Source organism: Lonchura striata, chromosome 1A (assembly GCF_050655825.1).
Source record: "Lonchura striata isolate lonStrDom1 chromosome 1A, ASM5065582v1, whole genome shotgun sequence".
NCBI classification, from domain to species: Eukaryota; Metazoa; Chordata; class Aves; order Passeriformes; family Estrildidae; genus Lonchura; species Lonchura striata.
Genome location: NC_140741.1, coordinates 43,604,946 through 43,624,436, shown reverse-complemented (window position 1 = coordinate 43,624,436; position 19,491 = coordinate 43,604,946). Strand labels below are relative to the sequence as shown.

General features: G+C 42.4%; 1 protein-coding gene across 4 annotated transcripts in view; it reads right to left on the bottom strand.

Annotated features, from left to right (window-relative positions):
* LOC146763467 (uncharacterized) overlaps positions 1 to 19,491 on the bottom strand; it is a 66,480-nt gene that overhangs the window by 15,656 nt on the left and 31,333 nt on the right. For all 4 annotated transcript variants that reach the window (XR_014952056.1, XR_014952057.1, XM_085569374.1 and 1 more), the window contains exon 3: positions 1,144 to 1,292. Coding sequence is in view for 2 of the 4 variants with exons in the window: in XM_085569374.1 (XP_085425500.1) it covers positions 1,144 to 1,292 (149 nt within the window). In the remaining 2 variants the exon portion in view is untranslated. The remainder of the gene's footprint in view (positions 1 to 1,143; positions 1,293 to 19,491) is intronic.

Genomic DNA, 19,491 nt, shown 5'->3' with positions numbered 1-19,491 from the left:
TCTCAAACATTAAATTTTACAAAATAAACATGGTGATATTATTATTAATAATAATAATAATACTTATTATTATTTATTTATTTATTTATTTATTTATTATTATTATTCCTACTACTACTACTGCGAGGGGAACTCACATATGGAAAATAAATCTATGTACCATTGTACCATGAATTCAGCTGCCAGCCATGGTTTTTTCTCCCTTTTCAAATCACTTTGCAATTTTTTTTTTTTTCAAACAGATCAATAGCTCAAAATAGCTGCCCAAGGCAGCTGCTTTCATCTGGAGTCAGGCTCAATCTTAGTGTACCTGTTCAGGGGGTCCACAAATATATATTAACTTACAGCTGAGTTCAAGGAGGCTTTGAGAGTAAAAGACACAAGTCCTACTATGGAAGAGCAGAGTATGCCTGGTCAGACACCTATAAACATCTGAGCAGATTGCACTCCTCCTTACCTTGTGCTAAGCAACAAAATGCAATGTAATATGGTACAGGCCGTGCACATGCAAAATCCTGCCTTTACAGTCTCTGCCACAAGCCTCTTTCTTTAGCAATGTAGCGGTGGAGGTAGAAAGCAGGTCCTCCTGATCTCCTCCAGCAGGAGGCAAGTGCCAGGTCCAGCACTGTTGTGAGATCAACAACAGCTGCCCAGGGATGCCCTGGACCAAAGAGAGCTGGTCAGGCTGCAGAGAGCAGCAGCAGTGAGGATGTGAGCTGGAGAAGGAGAGGACAGTGGTTCATTAGCTAACAAGATTACAACAAATGGGTGCAGAGGCAGCCCATGCTGGGACTGCTCAGTGTATGGTTTGAACCAAAGGTCTCACAGAAACAGACATCCAGAAGAAGATGGACCTGGCTTGGAAACGATCCAAGGTACATCTAAGCCCAACACTGTGCCTCAGCAGCCTCACTTCTTTCTAAAGTCTTTTCACATTTAACCTAAAATTCAATTGGACATTTTTCAAACCCATGCTTTGATTTTCTCATTTAACAGCTATTATTTTCCTTTTTGTGGCATGGCTGTTTAAGAGGGTAAGCTAAATAAGTGTAGTTTCAAAGGACTCTAACTTTTCTACTTACAGATATCTCCTATTCTCCAACTTCTGTGAGATGCTATTTTTACCATAAAAATGTTCTTTACCTTTATGTCAGTTTTTGTGATGTGAGCAGAACTTCCATTCTCATATTGGCACATGACAGCACAGCTACCAGACATGACTACACTGAAGAATCTCTTCAAGATGTATTGCAGCCTCACTGGGGTTTTGGGCTTGAAAAGGCTTAAGGCCTCTGCAACAAACAGAAATAATAATTCAGAGACAAGTAAAAACCTTTTCAACTATAGACTGTCTATATTTTCCCCAAACCAGCAAAACTAAGTTTTATAAGCAGCAGTAGGTGAGGTTAGTAGTAGATGCACACTGGGAGATTACAGGGTATAGGTATGCAGCATCTCTTCAAACAAAACTCTTTCAAAGTACATCTGAAGTAAGAGCAATCTATCAAAAAATACCTAGGCCTTAAACCTAAAAAGACAAGATGGGTAAGGAATTCCCTAGGGCCTTTAAAACTATTTTGGAAAATTACAGATTAAGCAGAGGAAAGTGTTTTAAGCAGAATTTTAAACCATTTATAAAAGTAGCAAAAACCTTCTGGATATAACCATCAAAACACAGGTCTGTCTGCAACTCTAAAGGTGATGACAGAGGGAATTACTGCAGACTTTTTTACCAGAAGAAAAATAAAAACTCCCACTTAATGTCAAAAAAATTAATGTCAATTATTACCAACTTGTAGTGCACTGTTAAAGCTCCTTTTAAGAATGGAAGGAAACAGAAACTGAGTTCTCAGTTCCTGGTTCACAGGGTCTCTGCTAAAGAGCAGCAAGACAGGATTGCCCTCTGCATCTGTCTGCCTCTGCAGTAATTTGTTGCTGCTCCTTGCTGGAAGTAGCCACCTCACAGTTCACAAGCTGTCACAACCTGCTGCATAACCATATAGAGGGAAGGTGACAGGTGTTTTAATATTTTCTGTGTTGCTTATTAATGTTGTCACGATCTAGGCATCTGGGAGACCATCCAAAAATGACCTTTGTTTCTCATAGTCTAAAAGGCATACCTCCTTTTTTTTCATCCAAATCCCATGCCATCTAGCTTGCACTGTTCAGTTTAGTTTCTCCAATCCTGAAAAGGGCTCAGCATCCACACAAGCTCTCAGATGTCTCATCCCTCACTCTTGGTAAACAACCAAGAACGTGCTACATTTACTCTCCCCATTTCAAACCACCACAACAGAAACCCTAGTACCACTTGCTTGGGACAAATGGATAATTTAGGAAAGCAGCATGCCTGACTGTCTGAGACAAATGCCACACAAATTCCATACCTTCTTAAAAAGTATATGGAAGTTTTCCATGCTCCAAATGCCATTGTTGCACCTCTTGTTGCTACACTAACAGGGTGGTTGTGATTTTGAACACTTAAAGCACAGAGGAGCTGGCAGAAATCCTTGTTCTCTGAAGAAAACTCTCCCCTTACACATGTTCACAAGTTAATAGCACATCCAGAAGTATCCTGGTGTATTTGAGGAAGTCAGAAGCACATTCAGTTTTGGAATGAGGAGACAGATTCTCTGCCTTCAGTTGCTCAGTGGGAGAGTCAGGGGGAGTATTTGATACCCTCACTCAGTCTCTTTTTTGGTGAAAATGTTGGAGTCTTCATCTGCTTTGTTTTATTTATGATACCACACTGGTCTAATTATGGAGTCCCGTTCAGCAATGACCAGATACTTTCCAATGACCCTGTACAACATTTCACCTTGCCAAGCTCATGGCAAGGGAGCTCCTCACAGCCAAAAGCTCTGGGTTTATCAACAACTTTATAATAATTTTAAAAATAACATTGCTTTTAAAACTCCTACATAAGAGCCTGGGGTACCACTGGCTTCCCTCACATCTGCACATCTTCAGAGCCAGTTCTTAGAAAGATGAGAAGTTCTGCTCAAGGCTTTGCATCATCCTCTGAAGTTCACCCCTCACCCATGTTTTCTGCATCCTCTTCTTCCTTTCCAACTCCTGTTAGTGTACAATAATTTTATCATTGCTATGTGTGCCATGAACTAAAATTTTATGCTGGTCTCATAGTCCTTGAGCCCTAAATTGCCCACTAGACATGCTAAATTTCTTTACCCATCTTTTATCTAAGGCTTTTTTATAAAGATAATCCATTAAACAGTAGTTGAGGAAATAATTTCTACCCTGTGTCACCAGGACTCAGTTACCTGAAAACAGCACACATCACAACAGCATCACACACTTGCACAGCCTTGGCTCAAATATGACTGTCACCAAAAATGGCTTCTTTGTCAATGCTCCAGAGCTTATACACAGCAGAATAAAAGGCACATAATTCAGGACTCGGAAGATATTCTCAGTCAGTCAAACAAATTATTCTAAGGTATCCGTCCCACAACATTTAATTTGCTAGAGCTGCACATTCCTTTTATAAGCATATACTCTCCTAAGGGCAGATTCCAAGTCTATGTCACTGAGGCTGCCATAACACAGCTGACCTTTCCCTGGTCAAGAAACACTGTCATTTCTTTGACACATCTTCCATCCTAGGTTGGAAGTCTTCAGGCACTTTTTCACTGGGCTCTGCAAAAGCCAGCTGATTGACCAGCTCACACCCATACCATCGGATCACTACATTCAAAAGGCATTTATCTGTTTTTCATGAATGAAAATAAACAAGTCATTGTCCACTCCATTTTAATGGCTATCAGAGATCACTAAGTAGCACTAATTTTGTTCACAACAACTTCAGCCTCTCATATTTAATACAAGACAAAATTCTAATTTTTTTATCACTACATACTTTTGCCAAAATTATTTTAAGCTGGAGGTCTTGTCAGGTTCTGGTGACAGCCCTGTCCAGTTGTGTCAAAGACTTTGGAAGGATTTCTCTCCCTAAATTAAAATCCAGACCAGTTCTGACTCAATATCAAACATCACCTTCTAAATTTCATGAATAGCTAAAGTCACACCCAAATATGATGAGATTTGCTTGTTGGCTTTGCTTTTTTACAAGAAACTTGGGAGTGATGAAGCCTGGCAAGCCAATGATGAACAGTCAGAATGTACTCTAGTTATTATGTAGTACAATTGTAGTAATTATTAATTACCTGACATTCTGCCATGCCAGAGAATTTCCTTTTCCTGACAGTCTCTTTTCCTTGGAGCTTATTAATGACTTCTGACAATGAACCTCTCCTGTTTTATCCTTGCTATATGAGATTCCCTTCATACAAAAAATTTTTAATAAATCATGCAACTGCTTTGGAAAAAGGCTTCAGAATATATGAAACTTCCAAAATTCATTCTTTAATTTATAAATACACAGAGACCAAAATTACAGTTATAAAATCCCTGCTGATCCTAACCCACAAGCATCCTCTTTCTCTCAGCACAGTGGGGAGACTTCTGTCTTACTTTGTGTACCCGCATCTCTGCATTCCATGAGTACCAAGTTCTACATCCCGCAGGAGAACAAGGCAAGCAGAGTAAGGGGTCTCGCAGCCCCAGTGTTCTGCTCCCCACAGCACTCATGCCCCTCATGCAGGCAGGATCAGGACCCCCACGACATTGGCAGACAAGTCTGTAGGATGCTCTCCCTCTGCACCTCCCACAGCAGGTCCTCTATTCTCAGGCAGACAGATTTGGGCATTGGCAGGCATTGACAAAAGTGTCTTCACTCCATGAAGCTGTATCTAGTGTGCACACACACGTTTTACTCACATTCATGGAATTGAGTTCTGATGTGAAGCCAATAATGAAGATTAAAATACACCAGTGTAGTCAACACAAGAATACAAACAACTTCCAAGCATGATTTAAAAAAAAAAATCTCTTTCATGTGATGAAGACACGCTAGAATGTGACTTTTTCTTATTTTCACCAAATTTTAAAATTTTGGCTTAACTAACAATAATAATAGCAGCAATGAGCATTACTTCCCTATCACCATTTGCTATGTTTGCCTAAGCAAAAACAGACATGCTTTAAAATAAAACTCTGTCACTGTATTCAACAAATGAGTGCTTAAAATGAAATTTTTGGCAAAGGCCAGTGAGTTTTTCCATCCTGGTGGATGTATCACCCTCCATCATAAAAACTCAGCAATTGCTTGAAAACATCCTGAAAGCAAACAAACAAGCAAGCAAACTAAACAAAATCCAACCAACTAGAAAAAAGCAAGGTATGTACATAGAAATGGAGTCATGAAAGATGAACACATATATTTTACAGCCTATTAACAGTTCTCTTCAGCATATTATATGACATAAATTCAAAGGGCAGCTTTAATGCCAGTAGATGTTTCAGGAGGAAGCATCCTCTATCCAGTCACTGCTTCAGTCAAGCCTTGCTGTCTGTCATAGGCACATTTTGAATTTCTCTGAATTACCTGACACACTACTGATAGGAAAAAATTATGTACCTTTCTACACACGATTTCTCATATATGAATTAAAGTTCTTATTTTATAAAGAGTGGGCTTTCCATTTTTAGTATTTTCATGGAAGAGAGCATTCATAAGATTTCTTACAGAGCCATATGATCTCATGCCTCCAGCTCCATCCCTTCCCAGGGTGTCAGGCCCTGGACCACACAGACTCTTTTCAGTGTCTGAATTCCAGATATGAAAATATTTCTTCTGCTGTTAAATACACTAAATGGACAGATACCACCTATATCACCATAGCAATCACCACTTTAAAAAACCAAGACACTTTACACAATGGAATTTGGGTTTCTTCCATGGCACATTTTTACTGATTTTGAAGATTTGGTTGGCGCTATACTCTCTAAAACTTGCCAACTTAGAGTCAGGTATTCTTTATGCAAGTTGATTTTTCCTAATGTAATGTAAGCAAGAGCTGCATTTGTCACTGTGGGCATATTTACAGCCTCCCTGAAGTAAAGAAGGGCTCTTCAGGGCTGCCCAGTCATGGCAGATAAATTAGTGCTTGTCAGGTCAGGTTCAAGGAGTCCAGAGGCAGCACATTATTCCCAGCCACGTGGCAGAGAGAAGCTTTTGTCTAGTTTTTGTTTAAAGTGTAAGAGGCTGCTTGGCTTTAACCAGCCTACTTAGTTGAGCTGTGTAGTTTCTTTATAAAAAGTCGAAAGGCTTTGAATGGTATTAGACACTTTGGCAGACTCTTCAGCTCCTTTTCTCCATAACAACCTTCTTTTCTTCCATACACAATAGTAGATCTCCCTCAAACTTGATTTAACAGATACATAAAGGACACTTCTCTCCCTTCCACCACCCTCTTTCTTTGGGCTCATGAAACCTTGAAACAGTGACAGTACTTGTCACAAGCAGCCAGCCCTGGCTGAAGTTTTATTTGCCATCACAGGGACAGACTGTTCCCAGGCCTTCCATGGGGACCAGCCTCACAGCAGCACAGCAGGGCTGCTGCTGGTGAGCCCATGCAGGGACCATCATACCTCCAGTCCTTCCTGAATCCTGCAGGAACCATGATGCATGTTCCCATGGCCTTCCTGGGTTCTCATACCAGCACTGTGTTTGCAGTAAAGAGCAAGCTCACCTAATGAACGCAATTATCATGATTCCAACTCCCTTTTTAATTCCTGTATCGAAGCAGCAGCCAACTCTGCCGTGGGTGGAAGCGGGGGATTTGGACATCTTTTTCCCAGCAGCACAGCAAAGTGGTCTGCAGCACCAGGGAAAAGCAGTACCTCTGGCAGAAAAAATTTAACTAATTCTCTCTCTAGTGAGAATATCATCATTCATGAGGAATACTAATTTGAGCCAGTTCCTCAACATTACAGTTTGTTTCAGTTCTGTTTTCCCTGAACAGTAATGATGGGACAGGGGGGAAGAGGGGGAATTTGGAGACTGCTCTTGATTTTCTTTTTGGGGTCTTGCTGTCCATGTGAGAAAAGTGGCTCAAAAAAAAAAAATGCCAGGGCTCTTGGGGAGAGTTGAAAGGTAGGGTGATGTGCTCTGCAGCTTCCTGTATGGAGGATGCATTCCCCAGGGTACCATACGTGCTGGAAATCCCTGCAATGACAGATCTGCCACAGCCAGGGAGACAGCTTGCAGAAATACGGTATCTGTTTGCAGTTATGTCCCTGAAATGCATAAGCTGCAATTTGGCACCTCACTGCAGGCTTTAAGAGCATCCTGGGGTAACAAGAAGAGAGTGGAGGGATGTGGTGAAAATAAGCATTGTGTTTATTAAAATATATCACTAGCCATCTTGGTTCTGTTGCTTTTCTTCATCTCCTTGTTGGATTTTCATGTCAGTGCACAACTGAAGGAAAAAGCTTGGTCCTTGTAAGCAAGAGGCTGACTCCTTAAAACCACACTGGGATCTGAGAGATGCCTACCTGCCCAACACTACTGCTGGCTAATGGAAGTAAACTGCAGCCACCTCCATCCAGGGAGCTCACCCCCTGGCTTTACCAGAAGACACCTCATATTCAAGGCAAAGACTATCCTCTGTAACCTACGAAGGAAAAACATAATAAAGAAAATGGAAGGATGAATATTATCTTGGTACAATGTCACCACATGTTACCACTCTGACAGTGCACTCAGCTGTGCCTGGGAAGGCTGGTCCCTGAGCCAGGCAGGTAAGCACTGCTCTGGCACCACACCCCACCTCAGCCTATCAGCAGCACAGCTAGGTGTGACCAGCCACAGATAATTCACATGGGGATGAGAAATGGGGGTGGTCCACTACTGTCAACTTTCAGTGCTAGTTACAGCCAGGATGATCTTTTGTAAGAGTTAGTGACTTGCAAGGTGGAGTCCACACATGGCTCTGGGCAGCAGCTATAGGAGAACCCAATGGGACTGAGCACTGTCTCAGGGGGCTCCACCACACAACAGGGTGCCCAGTGCCATTAGAGAGGTGCCCCTTGGATGCAGTACAGGCATTCGGGGTAGAGGAGGCACAGAGCCCAAAGGCTGGCCTGGGGAATATATCTAAACCTGAAGCCTTTTTAAAAAGTCTATGCCTATTGGAAGGCAAGAAAGCATTGTTGTGAAACCTCTCCTGCAGCCAAAACTTTCTTCCTCAAAAGAGAGATAAGCAGACCCCCATGGCTATCAATCCTTGGCAGATTAAAATATTCAGTTGGTACTGGGCTGCAGTGGAGGCAGAGCAGTGCTTCAGCCCCTGTGGCAGTCCCCAGGCTTGCAGTGCCAAAAGGCCCTAGGCCCTGCAGATGCTGCCACTGCTTCTGGGGACATGTTCAGCTGCCCTTCACGAGCTGCCAGTCAAGGCACTGCCTTGATGGTCGAGGATGTGCCAACTACTCCTGCGCCTGCATCCAAAATTCAGTTTTGCATATCCGTCCCTGTCTGTCCCAGCTCTCAGAGGCTCAGCTGAGCTATGCTGTGCTTACCACAGATGCTCTCTACCAGGTGCCTCTCCTGGCACATGAAAGAACTGCAGAGCCTGGGTTTCACTCAGCTACTCAGGCACTAGTCTCTCAATTAAAACACAGGTGAAGACCAGAACAAAACAGTCCAGTACAGCGCCGCTCTCCTCAAATGGTGGGAAACTTCTGCCTGAGGCCACGCCTTTCACTATAAGAGAGGTTTTTTTTTTGAGATACACACTGGCAGAGGAGAAGCACACCACTCCCCCCATTGTTGCTCTTCAGTTTTGCACAAGTTTTGTAAAGGCAGTGGCCTTCTCATCTACCAAGGCTCTTGGGCACAGGGAAGGACAATGTTTGTCCCCCTCAATCCTGTTCCTACAGAATGGTTTATAGCCAAGTGATTTGGGACAAGCAGAAAGGAGGTGGCTTGAGAATCCTCTCAGACAGAGAAAAGACCCAAATCTCTGCCTTACCCCCACAAGAAGGTGTCTTGGCATGAAGCTACTGTATACTGGTGGCAGTCAGCCATTTTATTATATGACAAACCTCTTTCCACAAACACTCAATTCTTTCCTGGAATAGGAAGATAGCCCAGGATGACTAGCCAACATGTTGGCCCTACAACTGGGGAGTTAAGTCTCCAGATTTGATGCTAAGCCACATGTAGATTGTCTTGGCTGGGAGAAGCACCTTGCAGCCAATTACTTAGCCAGCATGGCATTGATGGCATGTGCTGTGCTGCCAGCAAACTGAGAGCACCTCTAGGAAATTTCTAGTAAAAACTAAAGCACCTCTAAGCCAATGGATACTGTGACCATTTTCAATTAAATGTGCCTTCAGGTAGGATTTAGCTGTCTTTGTGGCTGTAGTCATTGTCTAGGATTATAGAATCCAAGTGGACAAAGGTGAGAGATCCATTACCATGATGTTCTGTATGGGATTATGAGCCTTTCCATGCAATAGAATACACCTGCCCCAGCATGGTACCACCTAAAGCAGCCCCAACCTGAAGCTGGCTCACAGCCAGCCACCCCTGGGAGCAGCACTTCTCTCAGCTCCCTGGCTGCTTGTCCCTCCACTGCTAGCACAGCAGCTACCCCTTACATTCTCTCCTGTCACTTAGCAGCTCTATGCAATGCTCAGGAGATTTACCAGTCTCGAATAATTTTCACACCCCACAAAAATACAATTCTGGATGGGGAACAGACCAGAGCATATGGACAGACATAGTAATTGATAATTTCTCCTCTTTATTTCAGATAATTCCCAAAGATGTGCCTAAGTCCAGTGTTTGTGAAATGGTAATGCCATGACCAACACTGGGCACACATGAGGTGAAACAGTGCTTTAATCTAGGGAGGCTGAACCTCACTGCAACCCCAGCTACTCCAAGCAGCCACCAGCTCACAGCAGTTCCTCTCTTCCCTGTACAAGCATGGGCCACCTCACTGCATGACAGCACAAGCTCCAAACACAAAACTCTCACTATAATAGGCCAATCTTTCTCCCCTGACTGTGTCAGCATGGCTCTGTCTATTCTGCCATTAACAGAGGCAACCAGACTAGTACAGAAGGATTTACAGTAGTGAAAACAAGACAAAACTTCAAGGGGCAAATTAATGTCTACCACCTACCATTGGTCATGTTCCCATTTTCATTGACTTGGCATACTCTTTAATGCCATGTAAAGCCGAGCTATCTGAGGCATGAGGCTGCCTATATTATTCTGGCTGCTGTTGCAAGGGTACCAGCCAAGAGAGCAACCTTCCTGGAGAGGAGCAGCAAGGTTGTCATGCTAGGAAATAAAATTATGCTTCTGAACCACAGAACTGCTGAAATGCTGAAACCAGTGTGATCCAACCACTGGGCAGCAGCAGCTCTTGAGCCTGCTGTATTAGACACCCTAGGTATCTGTGGTCTGTAAGCATCAAGGTTTTTTCTTTAGCCAGGAATGTTTGCTGAACAGCACACCCAGCAGTTCCATCTCTCCATTGCCAGTTCAAATGCAGGTCTCACCCTCAGCCTCCATCCCTCAGCACCACTCATGCTCATTGCCCTGCTGCTGATAGACCCAAACAGCCAACACATGCTCCCAGACTGCAGAGCCGAGGGTGAAGGCAGCAAAGCTTTGCCAGGTGGCTCTATAAAAAAGGATACATGTGCCTGTGTAAATGCTCCATCATAAACAGAGCTGTGGTGATACGAGCAAGCCAGAGCAGCTGCCACAGCAACCAAGTACACTGGGAGCAGCTGCTCTGCTCTCATCATGCTGACACAGTATGAGCAACAAACTCTGTGAACCAAGGGTTTATCTAGAAAAGGTGCTTACAGGGATTAGGACTTCATTCCTGTTTCACAGTCAGACAAGCTCTGCCCTTGACTTCAGAGGCTTGGGAGGTTGTGCTGGGCCAAGGACAGGTTGGGAGGGTCTGGACTGTGACCCTCATGACAAAATCAATAGTGCTCACATGGCTAGTGCACTGTGCAAATCAGTGTCCTATCAGTCATGGGGACTGGCCTTCTAAAACCAAAAACATCACAACAAGAGATATATCCAGCATGTCTTAGCTAATTCTTAAAAGTTAATGTATCTTCAAAGTGGTACAGAATTTGTAAATTTGTAAGTACCTGTTAAAAGAGTACTAAGAATCATATATAAGTATATTAAATGTGTTAGAGAAATATGATTGAGTCAAATGTATCAAGGGGATGCAAATTTTCTTAATTCCTCCTCCTGCTGCTAAATTTGTAGTTTGGGACTCATTTGGTTTTAAAAGCAGATAACCTTACAGAGAAACTAATTCAGGAAGGCAGCTTCACTAAGCACTTTTTGGGGAGAATTTGTGAAAGGGCTGACTAAATGTGCAACCAGACAATATAGTCAGTGACAGGCACAGGTGAATAACCTGGCAGTCTTTTTCACTCTGACATGTGGAAATCAGATCTGTCAGTAGTTATTTTTAGTAGACATGGGGCCATGAAGGACTCACCACAAAATTTTTGTATGATTTCACTTACCAATACTTAATAATATATGTGTCAACCTTTGAGGCAATGCAAACTTTTGCAACGTGTGGAAATGAGGATCATAACTATACAATTCCTGTAAGTAGGTGTTGGTTGTTACAGCAAAGCTAGAGGTCCCAATTAATGTGTTTTGTGTAAAACTAGGAAGCAGCTGGCTTGGGTTTCATAAAAGTAACCACAACAAAGTTGCAGTGGAAGGGGCAAGCAGAGACACAGATTCAGACTGAGCACCCTTTATCCAAATCACAGCACATACTGTTCCCAGGACAGGCCTGACCAGAACCCAACTTTGGCAGCTGCTGTGTCAAGTGTCAAGAAAGGGATTGTGCATGCAACATAACCTAATTAGAGGCTGAAATAAGCTACATAATATACAAGAACTCATATCTGTTGCTGTTGATCTACCTGAAGTATAAAAATCAACTTGAAAAATTGCTGTTTAGACTTATATTAGACTTTTCCAGCCTTCTTTTTTAATAAGGAATAGTGCAGGTGTGACTGCAGTGAGGAGATGGCCCTCTACGGGTGGATATTTATCAGCCTTCATAAATCTTCCTCATTGTGATGGCAGAGAAACTGTGCAGAACTGAGATGCCTGGACTAAATATTGCCTTTCTCCCTTTTCACCTAGTCAGCAGTGACACTGGAGTGGAGTTCCCTTTCCAGACCAACTGGGGAATTTCACTATTGCAGTACAGGTGACCAGTCCACAAAGATGTGCATTACTGCATTTTGTGCCACCCTTCCCTTTGGGTTCTAGGAGCTGGAAGGAAGCCAAAAGGATGGAAGAAGATGTGGTCCTTCATCACAGCAGGTTTTAATTGGTGTTCCCAATGTCCAAATGCTGCAAGTAAGGACAGTACACAGAATATTGTGTTACACTGAGTTATAACTAGCTCTCCAAGGTCTGTCACCCAACAGACCTTGTTTACAGAAAAAACTTGACCTAATACAATGTGCATGGACTTGCAGAAGATGAGATTAGATTTAGATTACAAGTTTAACTAATATAAATATTATTCAACTAGTCCTTAAGAGATTAAAAAATAAAAAGCCCAAGAGGTAGCTACATTTAATTATGCTTATTGTCAGTAGTGGGGTACATCCAGAACAGACTTGGGTACAAGGGCCAATAAAGAACCAATAGTACAAACACTACTGCTTCCTCATCTCTGCAATTTGAATAATTGTTCTTTTTTCCCAATTAATTTTAAAAAGTCTTGCTCTCATTGCCTAGAATTTCAAGTGGTTTTCTGGGAATACAGATAGAGGAATTGACCTCATGATATTAGCTCATAGGCAATGTTTTGTCTAGAAAACTCATCAGAAAGGATAATTTACTCTAATCCTACAGTGGAACCTATCAATTGCTCAATGTGGAGAAGGAAATGTGTATCAGTACTCTGTGGAGTGGACAACAGGCTTTGAAAAGCACAAGTCTTGATACCTTAGCAAATTGTAAGGTAAGATTCAATCCCCAGTTATCTGTAGAGGTGTCTGGGCCTCCCCATTTTGCTTTAGGGAAGGGCAAAGGACTATACCATTGACTCTCCCATCCACTCAGCTTACAATAGACAAAAAAGTATTTCACTGGGCTGGAGCACAGCTCTCTGGTCCTTGGAAGGTTTCACACTAATTCCCAGCCATGCACAGAGACACAGCTAGGGAAGGGCCCTTCCTGGAAGAGCACAGCTAAGCTTCAAAGTGTCGCCCAAAAAAATCCTGAATGCACTGACTGTTAGCAGTGAGGACCTGATTCAAATCAACCCATTAAAAAAAATTTTAAAAAGAAGGATTCAATTCTACTTAAACAGAGAGGCAGTGTCTGAGGAGCTCACCAGGTAGATTTCTGCAAGCAAAGAGACAGCAGAAAATGGTGCTTTAGAGAGCTGTGTGCAAGATCCATGTTCCAAAGGTCCTTGAGCCTGTGCTTCCCTGGAGTGGCAGTGGGAGGATACAGAGAGCCTCATACTGCTTCATACTGAAGTATTAGTCTGGTAATGGCTTTTGAAAACATCAATTTGGCAGAATAAGGGGGTTTTATTTCCTTTTCCACAGAAACCAGGATACTGGTCTTACAGCTTTCATGGTTTGTTTTTTGTTGGTTTGGCTTATTTTGTTTTGGTTTTTTTTTGTTTGTCTGTTTGTTTGTTTTTCTTCAGCAACAGTTTATCCTTCAAAAAATTAAAGAAAAAAGATTCCATAGTTTTGACCACAGGAAAAAATTTCCAGCTGACAGAAAAAAGACATAAATTTTCAAGCTTTTCTTTAACACAACCTTCCTCTCCCTCTTTCTCATCACCTCTTCCACCAACAATGGACACTGTGATTTGAACAGCTCATGAAAATCACACAGGCTGTGACAACAAACACATCCTGAGGTCTGCAACACTGCCTGCAGGAGGCTGATATGACTGAATCAGGTTTTCAGGAGACATGGCCAGTTATGCAGCCTTGGAGGAAGCATAGTCCCAAGCCTGCTCTTGCCACTTCCCCAGGCGGGTTTGGTGGCAGCCTTCATGATGTTTCCCAGTTTCCTCCAGGGCATCCAGAAGCACCTGCAAGAGTCCTTTTAAGAACAGGAGACAGAGTATGACCTAATTCTTATATGTTGGATGAATGAATTCCAGACCTGATCCCTGCACTGCAGTGAAGCTCCAGGTGCTTTTTTCTGGCAAAGGGGCAGATTCTTCATGCACTTACAGAATAAGAAAACAGAAGTTTTTCAGAGCAGAGGAATGGGAATTGCCAAAAAAGGAAGAAAATTAAGGCTTATCAAACTCCAGAGTGAAATAATATTAATTATTTGCTTAAGTATTTTTATGTCATAGTTTTTTCTCCCTAACTTAGAATTAGCAAAATTAGACAGCTCATTATTAATATAAGGTTTTGGCTTGCAAATCTGTAATTTACCCATGTGATGGTTTTCTCCAGATTTTGGGACATAGGACTTTTAAATTAATATTGATATTGCACTGCAATCACACACATTAAGATGTCTTCCCCTCACTCAACACAAATCAATCACTGAAATAATATCTGATACACTGATTCTATGTGAAAACTGTAATCATGTACCTCTACATTTATCCTTGTGTGTGAACATCCCTGTGCCAGCAGCTCCTCTCTGGGAAGCCCCTGGGACCATTCCACTTGCACTAGTTATTATCTGGCCTCTCCAAGGATTCCTCAAGATCCACATGGTTGGCAGAGCACCCAAGAGTTGGCAGTACTGAGTAAAGGACAAGGTAAAAGAACACAACAGGTATTACTCCTTCCTGCTGAAGTGGGTCTTTTTCTATGGCCACTTCACAGCTGAGCTGTCTAATCTGTGGTTCAACAAATGGAGACCGAGCAAATTATCTTCTGCTCTAAGACCAAGGCACTAAGATTTTAATCAGCTGTTAAGGGAACTTGACCAGGGAGATCCAGCCTTGTGCAAGCTGGAGAAGAGGGAGGATTTTGAAGGACTGAAACCACATCACCTGTCACAATAGGATATATTGCACCAGTCAGACCCAGAGGGAGAGCAAATTCCCCACTGGATCTGCACCTGTTCATAATATCCTTCCACAAAGGTGGAAGGATCGTGACAGGATCCCAGGATCCTGGGATCCCAGGATCCCAGCCTCCAGAAGCCCTTGCCCCAGGCTGGGCACAACATGAGTGGCAAGACACAGCACAGCTCTTGATTTCTCTCAGACGCCCTCAGCAAAGCACTTTCTTGGGTGTCCCATTACAAAGCAAGTTGGTTCCCTGAATCTGCAGAGTCAGCTGGCCCTGCTCCTCCTTGCACCACACACTGGATGCCAGAGGCAGCCATGGCCACACAATGCTTGGGACTGCAAATGATTTTTGCAGGACGATGGCAAAAGGGGAGTTTGGTATAATTATAAACACACTGCTAAGACAAACAGTTCCCCCTATGTCATAGATACATTCTGCAATGGTTTGGGACACGTAGTTTCTTTGCAACATAATATTTAATTGTATCACATTAACATTCCTGTTCTGTAGTAAAATGTGCTAATGTAGCAAGTTTTGACTTGAGCTCTAGGTTTTGGCTGAGAACCACTCTACACTGTTAGTGCCATGATGTGGCTGCTTGAAGTAACTACATTTCCTATATATCTCACTGAAAAAGGAATCCAAACCTTTTTGTTTCTAAACAAAATCTAAAATGCAGGCTGCAGCCTGGGAGCTGGGCAATTCATGCTCCTGATGGTACAAGAGAACCCAGTCTTTCCCTGTTTACCCCTACTCTGCATGAGGCTGAGGTGTTAACATCAAAGCTAGCAGACATGGCAGTGGCAGAAGAAAGGAGAGGGCACAGGGAGGTGCCAGACCTGGGAAATCTTCCTGATGAACTACACAGCTGTTTTGTTGATGCTGAGGGTTTTTTTATTGTTTTTCCTGCTAGGTAAACATTTCTTAAGAAAATCATTTGTATAAAAAACAAGAGTGCTAAGTGAAACCAGTGCTTTAGATGACTCTTCCTGTACAGACACACAGTTCCACAGGGCAGATCTGAAGTTCTTGGGGAATTCTGGTTGCTCTTGAAGAGGAGTATCAGCATCAGCAAGAGTGAGTACCAGCAAGGATCATCTCTTCAGCACATGATTGAAGATTGAAGAGGGATCCACTGGTGCAGAAAATGCAAACACATCCTCTCCTTTTTTCTCCTTGGCTTTAGGGACATCTCACAGTTCTTTTTTGGTAATTGTTATTTCTCTAGCTCAAACTGTGCAATGCAGCAAGCTGCCAGCCCTAGCCTGGCCAACTATTCTAGAAGAGGCCACATCTGGAAGTGCTTTCCTTCAGCTTTGCAAGTATTTGCTCTCCTTCAGGTATTCCTTACAGCACCACTCTGAAATACAGTAGGAAGGGTGAAAGCACAACCAGCTTCTACTGGCAGCTCTACTAGCACTGCAGTTTCTGCTGCACTCCCACTTGCATCTAGTCCCTGAAGCCTTGCAAACCCTGGGGAGCTCACCCCACACCAGCAGATAGAGGAAAGAAGCCTCAGCCCACCACAGTGAAGCAGGGGCCTAGGCACAAGAGTGAGCTCCCCTCTGCCCACCCATCTTCTCCATAGTCAGATATTTGCTGGCATGCCTTTTGCCAGAACATGGGGTGGAAGCAGAAGAGCTCCCTCCCAAAATTTGGCCAGAATCCAATTTGAGGCAAAGACAAATGTCACTGACCTTTACAGCATTCCAAGAGCTAAAGTCCCTTAGCTCCCTTACACTCACTGGAGAAATTGCTCAAAACCTGTTCTCTTTCCAGTCTCTCCCAGGGGGAAAAACCAAATTAATCTCTATGCAAGTGTATTTGTTCTGTGTGTTCCTTATTTTATATTTCACAAATCAATGCCAACTTTCAGTCATTGAATCCAGACACTCATGTTAACAATGGATGATTATATTTTCCATTTGAATGTTTTCCCACAAGCACAAGCATTAATTCAAAGTATTCTTTTTGCAAGTAGTAGTGTTGCAATGTATGCTAAGATGAAATATTTAACTTATGTAGATGAAGCTGCTTTGCTGGAACCAGCAGAGCCACACCAGCTTACACCACCAGAGACCTTGGTCCACACCTGTTTCCCCACCCCTGAGCAGCCAGGATGCTGTGTTTGAGCCAATAGAATTTATGACCATTTTAAATAGAAGCGACTTTCTCATGCGCATCGGTAAACTGCTGTGCTATTGGGCTGCAAGGAGCTGAGTACTTTTCCACTCTTTTTAGCTATTGCTATCAGAAATCATGGGTTAGTCGATAACCACATTCCTCTGAGATGAGTTTGCCAGTGCACTGAAGGAGATCTGTTCACACTGGGAGGCATTGTTTCCCAGGCTATTCCAAACAATACAGAAAACACTGTGTTCTCATTTGAGCACTGTGAAGAAAGAGCTCAGTGGAAGGGCTTTTAAAGCACTAGCATATGCAACTCTATAAACTATATTCTTTAAATAAAGAAAAACCCTCTATGTCATGCAGAACTGAATCATGGTTTGCTCATGGACTGCATCCAGCATCAGAAATATAGATGAGTTTTGGCTGGGCTTTCTAAGCAACAGAAATAAATACTTCACTCATAGCAGAAGAGGGAAAAATAAGAATAATTTAAAAAATCAAACAGAGATTATTGCAAACACTTCAGCGCCTTCATTGTCAATAGCAAAACATAATTAAAAATTCATTTAAATTGAGTAGGATCAATATATTTGGGATAAAACCTTTCCCTGACTTAACTCTTGCTTCAGAGACCTTAATACTAAGTCAATGCAGAGCAAGATGTTAATCTGTCTATGGTGAACTGAATCAGTTTTGCCAACCAGGTCAGAGGTAGTATTTCAGGCACTAACATGGTATTGATGCTTTAAATAGCAGCTGAGTGTATATGCCCCTACATAACACTTGCTGTTATGAGCTACTCAAATACACATTGGTTTTCAGGTGACCCTGCAAACCAGCAATGGTGGCAAATAAAGCAGGGAGGGCTCACCTGTTTGTCATTCCAAGCCAGACAGTAAGAAGTGAGTAGACTCTTTGTTGTCCAAATTAGAAATGAATGGGCTGCATCTACATGTTCAGTTATACCATTGCTCCAGTGAGGAATCTCAGCCTTCAGATCTCTTTCCTATCATTCAGCATCACTCAGAACATGTACTTGTTTTTGCTTGTTTTAATCTCACAACTTACCTACTAAATCTAACAAATCTCTTTTAGCTTAGAAGTCAGCTGGATCAGGCCAGAAAATGAAGAGCAGGAATTTTTCCAGTAAGAGTTCAACACAGTCCAACAATGAAACAAGTTTTTAATGAAGCACAGCATAAAGAACATGTGAAAGATAATAATTTTCCATAGAGGAAGTTGAACTATGTCACATACATGACTGGAATCCTTCAGAAACAGAACAATTTAAAACTCCAACTACTTTTCTGCCCTCTTGTCCCCTTCCCTTCCCCTCCCCCTTGCATGCAGGCAGCATGCATAATAGGTGGACGGACAGATTTTCTTCATCAGACTGCAGCGGGCTTAGCTGCCTAGCATGGCTTGGCCTATCATGTTCCTGTTATTCTTGCGGGAATCTGTGTCCGAAAGAGCAATTCCAAACTGAGATGTGCACATCACAGTCTCTGCCAGGGAAAGTCTCCAGGGTGAATCATAGCCAAACTTAATGCTGCAGCAATTTCTGTTCAGGGAGTTTTTTCTGTTTTGCTTTTAAATCTAGTATATTTTGCAATGAACTATTATATGCACTCACAAACATGCCACACTAAGAGGATGAAGGAGAGGGAAACCAGTAGAGAGGAAAAAGAAATCTAGCAGTAAACCACCAGGTCTATTTTAACACAGCTAAATGTTTCTTGCATATTTGTCCTTGTATGTGTTTTGCAACAGAACCAGATCTGAGAACAGACTGGAGTCTGATGGCTGCTGGAGTCCAAATCACAAATAGACACAGGCAGTAGCAGATACTGACCAGCAATCACAACACCATCAATTCTCTTTCCAGACTCACAGTGTTGCTCTAGAGCTCAGGTAGGCAAAATAGTCTCTCACTGTGTCATCTACAAGTGACAGGAGAAGCAGTGAGGGAAAGTGTATCAGCAGTTATCCAGAGTAAGGAGCATTATAAGTTTTCAAACAGAGATTGTTGCTCTAAACCCAACAGAAACTTCAGTGGGGATTTGGCTGGGTCCTGTGCCAGAAATAAACAGAAATACTTAATAAATTCCTACAACATGTCAGTCTAGTTTTTATGTAAAATTGTGTATTTTAAAAAGGAAAAAAAAGTAAAGAAATAAAAGAAAACCACAGAAGAGCTGAAGAACAAGAAATAATCTGCTGAAAGCAAAAAATGGTTTACATTTTTCTGTGAGGCTCATTCAAGGTGGAAAGACTAGAAACATGTTGGAAAATGTTTAGAGATATACTAGATTGATCAAAGCACTTGGCTAGGATAAGGAACTAAAGGATCTGAGTTATTACTTCTTGGAGAAGTGGTTGCTGGGGAAGAGACAGGAGGATAGAAGAGAC